The following is a 13,295-nucleotide window of genomic DNA, read 5'->3' as shown; positions in this document are numbered from 1 at the left end:
CAGCAGCTGACTAAAATCAGTTTAGAGATCTTCTTGACTTTTTATTTGCCTCCAGTGGTAGCTTGAAATTTTTCTCAGGTGAAAAAAGCTCTAAATAAGCAACTGCTATTTTTGTAATTTTGCCTCTCTGCACCCCCAAAAAAGAAACCAAACAAAATAGATGGAAACTCTGATCAAGCTTGAAAAATCCCCTGGAAACTGAACTCACCATTATTAAATACAATTTGAGTTTGACTGTGAAAAATAATTTGTTTCACATAAGAGACACCATCTTTCATGCAAGAATAAGCATTCTTTCAAAGGTAAGAGGCATGCAGTCATCAGGAAGCATGTTTTTTTTAGTCAGGCAGGGAATATTAACTACAAGAGCATCTCCTTCTGTAAAAAAGATTTGGGAGGAGAGGTCACAAAAGATTCAGGACAATAAAAAGTGGCTATGAAAAGAAGCCAAAATATTGTATAAGCCTGACCTGTTAAGTGATGATGAAGAAATCTGTTAAGGCAGAGCCATTGGTTTACAAAAGAAAATACAAGCATAAAATATTATCATTTCTACAGGACACAGGACTTCAGTGTGTTTTTAAGATGACTAAGACAAGGAAAGAGAAAGAGCGTTAGCTGAAAGAAGAATTGTTAACAGTAAAAAAAAAAGGTTTTGATTATATACTTTGAGGAGTAAAAACTAGTTGCATGCTAAAAGAAAAATGTCATTCCGGGTTTAATGGAGGTTTCTAGATAAGTAACATTAGTTGAAAATGCTTATATGCACAGAAGGCCATTGAAAAAAGATAGGAAATTGCAATGCTAAGTGAATAAAACAAAAAACCATTCCAGTCTTTTTGTGACAAGTGAGACTTACCATTTCTTTTCTCTTGTCTGATAATATTGTGACATTCTGCATGTAGAAACTGCAAGTGATCAGCTACCATCCTCTGCTGGCACTCATGAGTCACCTTGCCATATGAGCTGGGATTCAAGTACTTCCGACACCGCATTTCTTCATCTTTTAATCTACCTAAAACCTGCACAGAGGAGTTTAAACTGCAAGCTGAAGAAATGCTGACAACCTATATAGCACCAGAATACACAACAGTGTATCTATGTACAAGGAGAAACAAGAGTAAGTAAGAAGAGGTACAAAAGAATTTGTGCAGGATGAAAAATTTAATTTTTTAATTCTTCTGAATCAGGCTATTACTGAATGGACATAATCTAGTCTGAGTACTAACTAGGCTTGGTCACTACTAGATGTCTACCAGCATTCCATAGTTTTCATCCTGAAATTTCTTCTTCCTTTTAATGTTGTGACTAGTCTTCCCCAATTTCTCTTACCATAGTTCTTATTCCTTCTGAGAAAATTTTACCACAATACTTAACAAAAAGAGAACTCCAAGAATCACTTTACTGTTCCAAGTCCATCTGCTCATATGCAAAAATCTGCTCAATAGGTACAGGAGTACATCAGAGCTATTAATAAAAGCTCTTTTTATAACTCAGTGAAGGAAATAGGCTTAATCATAAGATAAGTCATATGAGTACTGTCATAAAAGCACTTACACCCTGTGAATATGAGGGAGGTTTAGGGAGAGTAGTGCAGCTACAGACTGCTAGTGATAGGCAAAACTGTTTTTGGTTTAGTTAAAGTCTTAGCCTGCCCCTGAATTTCAACTCAGGTGTGTAACCATTAGCTTAAAAGCAATTCCACAGCCCTCTTCTCAACTCTGCTATCTTGGTAGTGCAGACAGGATAGGACCAAGAACTGACTCCTAGTGTTGTATCAACCTTTGTTTTCTCAAAATAGGCATAAGAATTACAAGTAATTTAATCACAACATAACTTCATACACCACAAAGCAAAATGAAAGTAAATCCACCTTGGAGTATGTAGTTTTTAATAATGTTTTGTAACAACTTATGAGTCTTTTCTAACCACATACTGCTAAAACTCTAATGTTACACTACTCCAAATTGAAAGAAAATAAGGAAGTGAGAAAGTAATACTAATCAACCTGATTTTTTTTTTTGACTTTTCACTCTTTGTACCATTGAGTCATCATTTATTATGAAATATTTTGATACTGACTGTCCACCCATGGCAAGGTTTGTACTCTATGTTCAGATTAACCATGTCACTAAAAAGTACCATTTCAATTAGATGAAAGCATAACATGAAGAACAACTATGAGAACTGTAGAGGACAAGATGTATCATCAGTAAAATGATTTTAATTATTGCATGTGTATTGAAGAATCTCTTACCTTCTCCATATACTGTGAGCAATTTGACTCTTGCAATAAGTTCGAAGCTTCTTGTTTATAATACTCCCCTGTTTCATTCAGAAAAGGACACTCAAAAATTTCCTGATAAAACTAGAAGAGAGAAGTTTTTTTAAAGGACAAATAATGTATATACTAGATTAACATTCCAAATTAAAAATACATAATCAGAAATGTGTATCTACCTTTAGGGGGAATTTTTTCTTATACTGTTCAACATGAACAAAGGAGTTAATAACCCCATGGATTACTTTCTGGTTTGGGTCTTCTCCACAGCGATCACTGAAATAGACAAAGAAAACATTTATGAGAATGCAGGTATGTGGTGTAACTCATTTATAGCCAAATGAAATATAATTGGATGAAAACATTTTCCAGTAAACTCTCCTGCTCAAACTGGTAAAATTAAAGAAGATTATTCTTAAAATAAAAAATGCACTTCTTTCTCTCATATACATTTAAATTGTTGAGATAGCAATTCATAAACATTCAAAAGCACTTAAAGGTCATTAAATTTCCAAGGATTTGCTAAGAATCTAAGTATTCCAAATTATATACCCTATGCAAGTACTTTAAAAGCTACAGTAATTTTCATATTGTATTTGTAGCCTTTATTACATAAATTACCTTCACGCTCTTGCCCGTTCCAAAAAATCCATCCTTTTTACCAGCACCACAACAAGAAGCATGCTGTTTTCTTTTCTGAATATCTACTATTCAACATGTAGATTTCAAGTGGAATAAATAACACACCTGGCCCGTTATGTCACAATATTTAACCATATATCATACAGAAAAGGAAAACCTTACATCTTCCAGTCAAGTTCTTAGCTTCAAATGAAGGAGTTGAAGTAAGAAAATGTTGTCTTCAGTTCCATTTAGGTGAAAATAGAAGTAATTAAAACGAGTGCTTTGCATGCTAAAAAGACTGGTGTTCAGCCCTTTGCAAAGACTGGGAAATAACCAGCATTCAAAACAGCACAAACTTCCTCTTAAGACATGAAAAGCTCTTAAAAAATTCCACTTTTCATATGTACTTTACAACTCAGCAAAAAATATTCCCTAACTTCTAAGGTGTTAAATAGGACTAAAATATGATTTATAAAAGTGTATTTATGATTAAGCATCAAAGACAAACATTACCATATACCCATCTAGGCTGAGGTGAAATGAGAGAGAAGTAATTTTGCTAATATCATTTATTTTGGTTTGTAATCAGGAAAAACTCCAGACGATGCCCATGAGTTGTGGAGGTTTACCAGGACAGCCACACCAGTAGCCATTGTATTATGCACACCAGACCATCTTCATGTATTCACAACTGTTAATCATTGATATTGCTTTCAAACACTACTGTTTCCTCTGATCTGAAAACTTAAGCTTAGGAGGGGTGTAAAGAATTAGTTCTCTTAACAGATAATGAACAGTCTCTGCATGGTTTTTGTAGCTTTATTATCCATTACAGATGAACTGAACAGATGGGTTCCATCAGGGATGGTCTCATTTTTATTATCCATTACAGATGAACTGAACTGATGGGTTCCATCAGGGATGGTCTGATTTTTTTCACACAGGGTACAAGAAGATTTCCTCTGGTTGTGGGAGATGAACAATAGAATAAACCTGGCTTTGGGTACATGTAATGACACCTTTGCCAACATCTCTCTGCAGGGTCTGGTTTATGATGGCAGAGGCAGCAGCACAGAACCATAGAAGGGAGAAGTCCCACCTGCCCTGGGCGTGCACCTCCAGCCCAGAGGGGCCCAGGAGCACAGAGAGCTGCAGGATGCATGCAGCCTGAACACAGGGCCATGGAGCACAGGAAGGCACAGAACTAAAGGCTGAACCTATTATACAAATATACAAAGGAACATTAAGAACAAGCTGCATGAGTGCAGGAGACATGCTCCATGGAAGAGCTGGAAGGAAGGAAACAAGTTGTTGAAGCAGAGGTCTGATGCTCAAAGGCAATAAATGAAAACAAACCCAGCACAGAACAGGCCTTGCCTGCTCTGGCAGCCATTTCAGGTTTTATTTACACCAATGGCACTCTGCTCCCAGGAATGTGTAGTGCAAACGTCAAAAAATTTGACAGAAGTTTTAAGGATGACTTTCACAAAAGCTGTAGTAGTAAGAACAAGTGCCACACTAAAATGGAACTGGTGACCCTGCAAAGGTAGAAGTCTATTAAACATTTATTTTCTTTCTTGGCAGCACTCAGCAAGCAAACTGCATAAAGCTACAGAGCAGCTGCAACACAGGTTGAAGCAGGGATGTCACAGGATATCTTGGGTACAAGGAAAGGAATCTGGATAAAAAGATTAAGTGCTAGAAACACAAATTCCACTAATTTAGGTGGTGGCAAGTTATTTTTTTCCAAAAAATAGAGAAAGCTACAAAACACACCCAAGAAAGTTGTGCTGGTTTATATTAACTCCATCTTGTTCCTGTGTTCAGTCTCAAGCTAACAGTGAGTGTTCAATATGTATTGTACAGTGTATTACTACAGCCCCTTCAGGTACAATAATTAGATATCAAATTCATTACAAGAAGATTCCATCACTCAAAAGTGCTCTGCTGTGTCAGACCAAGGATCTTTCAAGGCCTATTACCTACAGAATTCATTGTCAACTAGATGAGACTGTTCCAAACACTTTTTAAAACGTTAATTTCCAATAGCTTTAATTTCAAACAAATGGTACAGATAATGTATCATCTTAGACAGGAATAGGTCCAGTTAGTTGGAAAGAGTTAGTTATCTTTAGTAGAGAAGTTTGTCTGTCTCTCAGTTAGTCTGTACTAATCACACTGTCATTTGAGATAGCCCCTGAGTAATTTCCAAATTATTTCTGTTTAAGAATTTCATAGATGAATTTTCTCACAATTCAAGATCTTGTCAGCTTCCTGTTGTGTTGAAACAAGAATGCTTAAGTTAATACTCAGCTCACCTTGTAGGAGGAATGCTTGGGCTAGAGGGAGGGGGATGAAAGTGTTACACTCAGAACTCTGTATTAGGAGTGCAGTCAGACAAGACAAGCTTAAGTGATTTCAGAATTCTCTGCTGCTCAAAGGGGCTAATCCTGTTCCCTTTTGCTCAGTCACAGCCCTCCATCTCTCTTCCTTTGCTTTGGCACTCATCTAATGCTTTGCTGAACTGACTTGTGCCAACTTGGTGAAACATTATCCAGGATGGTTTTCTGTCACATTAGCAGTTCAGCTGGGTCACTAAGGAACCAGGGGAGCACCACATGAAAGGTAGCAGAGCACAGCCTGCTCCTTTTTGGTGTCAGTAAAATCTTAGATCAGTTGTTCAGCTGAGCCACAGGCCACTACTTGTATTTCTTTATTTTCATGAAAAAAAAAAGTTTATTGCCAGTTTTAAAGTATAATGTATTGCACAAGCTTATAGCTTCTAAAAAGTCAGTGTGCTCAAGGCTGTAGTCAGAGGCTTCTTAAAAATCCAGTTAAATACACTGATAAAGTAACATTTGAAAGAAGAATTTGTGGCTCTGCTTCCCTATCTTTTCCACTACAGTAAGAAACCTACTTTTACATGCAATAATTTACTGCAGTGTTGGTTATCAACTCCACATACTGTTCTATGCTACACAAACTTCCTACCATGATGTAGTTCAACTGACCCATCCACACTAATTTCATTTTTTTAAAGCATTGTAATAAACTGAACCATGCACAAACAGCTACTATGAGGAAGGTGTAGAATAGATGAGTTTTTAAGCATATACATGTATTAGCAATTTTATTAAAAATTTAAAGTTATATGATTCCCATGCATATTCTAAAATGTCTGACAGATATAACTTAGGATATCCACCTTGTTTAATCCCTGAATTACTGAACTCAGTGCTAAAAGACATTTAAATCACTTGCAGCAGCATCTTTAAAACTGCCTCTTAAAAACTGCATTGATCACAGAAATTACAGCAAAGAAAAGCAACAAGCCTATTGTTACATGCAAAGGCCACCCTCAGAATCTCCATAGCAAGCACTGCATTTCATGACAGCAGGAACAAAAACAGCTACAAGAAGTAGTTCTCTCATATGTAATTAATTAAATGATGTGCAGATCACAAAGTGGCTAGAAGAAACTTAACATGAATTGCTGGATGTATATTTTGAGAAGCAGAACTAAATTAACTTCTCTGAGATCACACAAAAGACTCCTTAATAAAGAATGGGGGAAAAATCCGAATCCAACCATTAGAGACAAGGACCAAAATTTTATTTCAAAGTTTCCAAATAGTTTAGTAACAAATTATTTCAACTTGTTACAGTCTCAAGATCTAACACCTCCACAAGCCAGTGACAGCCTTGATCTAAAGGCCCTGGGTAGGGCTGCAATCAGTTTCAAGCTAAATACAGACCATTATTTTAAGGGGCATCAGATGTTTGTTGAAAAAGGTTTTCACACACATTTCCACTCCCACCCACCAGTGAAATAAACACATTAAGTAAGACAAGTCTCCAGCATCAATATGCTTGATGTAACAAAGGAGAAAGTTCTTCACCATGAATTAAGGAATCTCCATTTAGTAAAAATAATTGAAGTAAAAATGGATAAAGCACTATTAGTCCTGGTTACAAAGGAACCATGATTCAACAAGTAAAAACAAAGAAATACTTCCTGGCTTCAGAAATGCCATCCAAAAGAGACATCATATTCCCTCCTTTGTTGTCAAATATTTAATTCAGGAAAGAAAAATACAAATTAGGTTTTCAATGCCTTACAGGACTTTTTCTGACCAAGTGCATGTTCAAGGAAATTAATCTGCTAAGCTATCTCTCCCCCTCAGTTTACCTACACCAGTCTGGTCACCTGAGTAATCACTTAAAAAACCCCAATCATTAGACAACTCCAGAATGTTGTATCCCAACAGTGGTAGGAGTGCAGAAACTGATGAAACTTGCAACTATGCACAAGATCTGCAGTAGATCCAGAATTTCTGTTCTTTCATAAATTAGCTTCTTTAGAAGTTAAATAAAATTTTTAAATCAAAGCTTTACGAGTCTCAAGCTCTTTGGCTTTGTTTAGAAGTATTAAGAAAAATATTCAGAAATGAAACAATAACTTTCCTTCAAACTACAAAAAATTAATTATCTTCATTTTGTTCAAGTGAAACACCAAAAATGTTAAGTGAAGGTACTGATCTGAAAAATAGAAACCCAGAAGCTTTGTCACTTGCCAGAATTGTTCTGGGTTCCATGCAAACACAGCTTCTCTGGCTTTGGCAAATCTTTGCCCAAGGTCTGGTCCTCGACTTGACTGACAGCACAAAAGCTAAAGGCAGACAGCATCAGGTGGAGAAAAAGGCAAAAGGCATCCTATGGGACCTGGCCATTTATTCTAACTCCTCTCCTACCCATTGATAAGAAGGGTTGCTGAAACAGAAAGATCACTGCTCTGTGGTTACAGGGAATTCACTGCCTTTTTCTACACATGAAAGCCACAAATACACAGCTACAACAAGAAAAGCTGATAGACCATCACCATCAGAAAAGAAGTTACCTTAAAAAAACCAAACATAAAGAATTCTGTCAAAGTCCACAGATTTTCAAAGTAAAATAAAAAAGTGCAATACCCCCAACCTTATGTTAAAGCAAGAAACAATCACTCACTTTTTTATTTCTCGGAGGAGCATCCGAATAAGGATGGCCTGCAGTGGCTCAATCATTAATTTTCTCCACATATCAAGAGCTAGCTGTCAGGACACAACACAGGTTTACATCAATAAAAAGTACATTTTATAAAAACCCTAAAAACCACCACACCAAACTCAGAACAGTACCAAAGATGACAAAATTCCCCATTCATTTTAAAAATTCAGTTGTTATGTAAGCTCTTCTTTCGCTAGTCAGGCAGTATGCGAATGTTGGCTTCCCAGCCTGCATTCTTCCTACACATCTCATAGACCTGATTCATTCCTTGGTTCTACTCCAAGGATTCTCAAATGCATGTAAAGACTCCAAGCAAGTTGGTTACAAGGGCAGATTTTGAGACTACACATAAACAAAACCTCTGCACAGTAATATGTAAGTAACATACCTTTCTAACCAAAGTGTGTGAATGTGTACAAATACCAGTATTTCTAACAATGATTGCAAAATAAGCCTCAGTGACAAAAGGGAATTCCTCTTGGCCAATCTGTCAGAGGTGACAGTCAAAGACAAATCCCTTCACCAACACACAAAGAACACCTCCAAACTAAGATGCTTACATCTTAAGCAAAGTCACTGGCAAGCTAACATTTGGCTTCAAATGGAATTCAAATCAATTCCAGAATTCATCAGTTCTTATGGGTGAAGCCATTGCTCCCAAGATATACCATTTTAAAAAAACACAGTTGCAATAGTTCAAATGAGCTTTTGCACTTGAATCAAAGTCAGATTTAAAGCCCAAAAGGGATAAAGTGATCCCTTATATTCAGAGAATAATTGCACATAGGAGACCTCCAAAAACACCTGCCAGGAAGTAGCAGACTGGGAAGAAATAAAACTGCAGATTTCAGTAAGGACACAGGGAATATTGCTTCTAAGAAAGCTTTGACACAACTAAGAGGTCATTAGATTTAAAAATTAAACTATCAGTGAGGTATGTCTTAACTGAAAGCAGGCACATAGCTATCAACTGCTAATCTGATCCACTCAGTGAAATAAATTTCCTTTCTAAAAAGCAAACAAATGAACTTGCTCCAACTGCCACAGCTATTCAGCACCCACACTGCAATACAGAAAGTAAACCTGCCACAACTGCACCATAAGCAGGCTAAAGGAGAGGTAAAGGTTTGCTTATAAATCCAAACACAGATCATGTTTTGAAACCAAAGTTGTCTTAGGAGAGTAGCTGGAGAACAGGCAAGTTGCTGTAAGACAACAGGAACTCATCCAGTACAGAATGAAAGAAGCCAGCTGAAAGAAAACAGCTGCGGAGAGATAGAAGAAAAGGAGGGGGAAAAAAAAGGCAAAGAACTGACACATTTTGTGAATATGTGGTGAAGAGAAACAACCTCAGGTAGATCAATTCTGCAATGCGGTGTCTAGCATGGTCCTTCTCACATATGAGCTACCAGTGGGAAGCAAAGTCAATCACCTATTGGAATTTTCTTGTCAAATAAACTACAGACAGATCAATCCAGCAACTTGGATGTATTAGTTCAAGACAGTTTCTCCCACTTGAGGATAGGGACTGATCTTACTTCTCCAACTAGACTGGCAGTACTCAACATGGCAGTTTTCTCCATTTTCCAGAATCTATTTCTGGGGGTAAAAAAACCAGAAGGCACATCTTAAATAAAGGTATTTAAACTCAGGGCTCTCACAGAGCCATTGAAAATTCAAGAGTTTGAAATCAGTGATAGGAGATCAACTCAGAAAAGCAGTGTCCTTCACCATGCATTCATAACATACAGAGAAGTAAAAAGCAAGCACTTGCAAGCAGTGGCAGACTATTTTCATTAACTTATCTCATCCTGTATATTTCCTAGTACAATTACTGAATGTCTGGAACACTTGGGGGAAGAAGAACTGTTTGAAGCTGTGCCCACACCTCACACACACAGCTCTGCTCTCATGTACAGACCTACTGTTACACCCCTCAGAAGAACTGGGCAAGAATGGACTTGTTTAAGATTACTGAAAAGCTCCCAAAGTTTTGTTACCACACAAGAGTGATGTTGAGACAGAAACTTCAGAACAGAGGGTGCAGTTCTGCTTCTAAAAATACTGGGCATTATTTCTGTAACTTCATGCTGAGACTGAAGAGAACAATACATAAAATAAACATGTTTGCCCTTGGGTAGATAAAGGCCAGATCATTTCAGTGATCTTAAATGGCATAAACAGTAATTCTTTCCATTCTAAAGTGACGAACAACAAATAATTTGACTTCTACTAGAGCCCTTGTACAATCCAAAGAATAAAAGAATCCTACAGGAACCATAATGAAAGAGTAAATGCTTTCAAAACAAAGACTTGACAAACTTGCCAAGTGTTTTGTAGGTCAAGAAATGGAGCAATGAATTCACCAAAATAGTGCTGTAAATTTAATGCATGAATATAGGACTCAAGTCTCCATTACTTTTCAGGACAAAGGAGTGACTGCTACAAACCTAATCCTACACCAGTCGTGAACAGATATTAACTTTACTGCCTTGAGATTCGCAAGAAAAGCTTTTATACTTTGTCACATCAAGAAATAGAAGCCTAAAAATTAATATTTCAAGGGCTTCCAAAACCAAAAGTATACTAATTCTTCAACATGTTTTTTAGATAGCAGTATCACTTAAGAATCTGAAGTTTATTTGCAAAGTGCTTCCATTATCACATTTTAAATCCAAGTTTTCCAACCGTTTCCATATTTGTTTCTTTTCCCTGCCAGGTCACTCTTATTTTTCTACACCAAAACTGTAATCTCATTTTACAAGGGGAACAGTGCTTACATGTACAATATTTCTGTGACATAAAAAAGTGAAAATTTTCAAGGACAAAGCTGAACTCACAGCATTCTGAATACCGTTTGTAGCCCACCCCACTTTCAGAGACACCTACCTCTCCAATTTCCATCAAAGGTTCATTCATATCCACCCCTCCATAACCATACTGAAGATCAGCTTCAGTCAATTTGTTCTTCTTAATAAACTGTGTGTTGAGGTACCTATAGAAATAAGGATATCCTCATCAAAACAGGCAAAAATAAAAGGCTTTTTAAATTAAGTTCAGAATTGTGGAATGTGTTTCACATCACAAAATATATAACCTCCTTAAACCAATGCCACTGCTATTTGTAGAAAAAAGTTACAATACAAATGACATTAAAAGAATTTCCATCACATTAAAACAGTAGTGTTGGTAACAGAGATCAAACAGGAACCTGAAATATCACTGTCAGCATTTTCTTGGTGAGCAATATACTTGTGTAAGAACCCAATCTTTCAACATGCACTGCTTACACATACATACATACATGTGTTCCATATACATACATATATGTGCAAACTTTTAACTTAAAAGTATTTTCTTCTACCTGTACTGTTTATTGTTCTGTGTTTCTCTCAAACTGAAATGCTCATTTTAACAGGGCAAACTTTTGTCTGTTATGATCCCTTACTCAGGTCATAGTAGCTAGCTAACAGCCAGATTACAAATTTTAAAGAGAAGAATTTTCAGAAATTATTTTAAGTAACAGCTATAAAGAACAAATGCTATAAATGCTATTTTAAAATTCAGTATTTACTACTGTATGCATAGTTTTTATAAAGAACACAGAATGGATTCTGTGCAAGACCTGCTAAAACATTCCTCTTGACTCTCAGTATTCCCACAGAACAAATATTGTAACATTTTTAAATGGAACCATTCTTTCCTCTATCAGATAACTGGGAAAAAAAATTGGAATATATTTCCCAACTACACTTACAATATTTCTTATATTAAAAATGTTTAAATAAGGCAACTGAGAAGGCTTTTTGAATTTCTGATCTAAGCAGGAGTTTTGAGATGCTCAGTTTCAGGCATTGAAAAGAACCAGATTACTGAAGCACTTTGAGAGATTCAGGCTTCAGAGGCTGCACCAGACCAGAGATGTCTGAACACCCTTGACATGAAGGCAAAAGCCAAGCAAAGGAGAGAAGGAGGAACACACTGTGAAATCCTGTGAACTTGAAAGAATTTAGGACACCACAGAGTCCAAAGAAGGAGGACTTGTCATAGTGCAGGGAGGAAAAATTGGAGTACAGCAGCCACTTTCAGACTCTTACTGTAACCTGTGCTACCATGGATACCAACCATGAACTGCAAACCATGATTTCTCTAGAAGGCTTCAGGCCTCCAGGTCATACAAAACCTGTGAGGACATTAGGAACACCTCAAACACCAGCCTTAAGCAGGATCCTTGGTGGCATTTTCCCATATTCTCCCATGTGAACAAAGCCAACAGCTGCCAATCTGCTTTTTCTCATTAAACTTGCTAAGAAGCAAAGTCCTGCACTCCCCTCACTTACTCTCTCTTGCATCAGTACATACAGAGTAGCATGTAAAACTAAAAATTGCTATATCATGATATGCTGGTATTATATAAATATTTTAAAGACAAAACGGAACAAAGCAAAAGCTGCACCATGTGTGTTTAGTTTTCAGGATTTTATTACAAAAAATTTTAACAGTTGGGGTGTTTTGGTTTTTTTTTTTGGTTTTTTTTTTATGACCTAATTTCAATTTACTGGATAAGGAAACTTTCCCAATCACTTGAAATAAAGTACACAGACTGGATTTTTTTAAAGTACCTGTGAAACCAGTTACAGCACCAAGACACTGGTAAGGCCTAATGTCCAGCATTGGTTTTATCTATTATTTACTTATTTATTATTATTTATTTATTTATCTGAAGAAGTTTTTTTCAGTGTTCCTTATTGCATCAGTTTTATCACCTTGGTTTAGTCAAGCACATGTGGGATTTTAATTTTCAAACTGAATCCAGATTTGTTTTCCTAGCAAAGTGCACCAAGGAGGATAGGTAAAAAAAAAAACAAACCAAAATCAACACTGAAGAAAAGATTTAACTCATTTTCCAATTACATGATCGATCTCACATTTAAGGAATTTTGCTCAAAAGTGTCTCACATTTGAGCAGTATTTCAAATATTGCCTATCAGGTTAGAAGCAGAGATGCAAGCCTAATTAAATTTGAAGGGAATCTCTTTGAAAATAACTTTCAGATTACCACCTGTAGACATTAATCAGTTTTCATTGCAGGAAGAATTATACAAACTACAGCCTGGGATACAATAGAGTCAACTAAATTATGGTACTTTTTTCAGAGCAGGCATGCAATAAGAAACGAACTCCAACTGATTCATAAAAACTAGAATATTCTAAAGCTTTGACTCAAACCATGCTGGTTCAACTGCAAACTGCAGTACAGTGCCATCCTTGTAGAACTCCCAGGATTATGAGCTTATACACTGCAGGGTTGATTAGCACCAACACATTTGGCACTGCAACATCA

At 36.5% G+C, this 13,295-nt stretch overlaps 1 protein-coding gene across 1 annotated transcript in view; it reads right to left on the bottom strand.

Moving 5' to 3' along the window:
• CUL2 (cullin 2) overlaps positions 1-13,295 on the bottom strand; it is a 40,698-nt gene that overhangs the window by 16,416 nt on the left and 10,987 nt on the right. The window contains exons 5-9 of the mRNA XM_063148467.1: positions 10,841-10,946; positions 7,913-7,995; positions 2,461-2,557; positions 2,258-2,368; positions 860-1,022 (exon numbers count right to left, since the gene is read on the bottom strand). Of these exons, the coding sequence (XP_063004537.1) occupies positions 860-1,022; positions 2,258-2,368; positions 2,461-2,557; positions 7,913-7,995; positions 10,841-10,946 (560 nt within the window). The remainder of the gene's footprint in view (positions 1-859; positions 1,023-2,257; positions 2,369-2,460; positions 2,558-7,912; positions 7,996-10,840; positions 10,947-13,295) is intronic.

This window comes from Melospiza melodia, chromosome 1 (genome assembly GCF_035770615.1).
Source record: "Melospiza melodia melodia isolate bMelMel2 chromosome 1, bMelMel2.pri, whole genome shotgun sequence".
Lineage (NCBI taxonomy): Eukaryota > Metazoa > Chordata > Aves > Passeriformes > Passerellidae > Melospiza > Melospiza melodia.
Note: the sequence above shows the minus strand (reverse complement) of the source record. Positions and strands in the feature narration are given on the sequence as shown.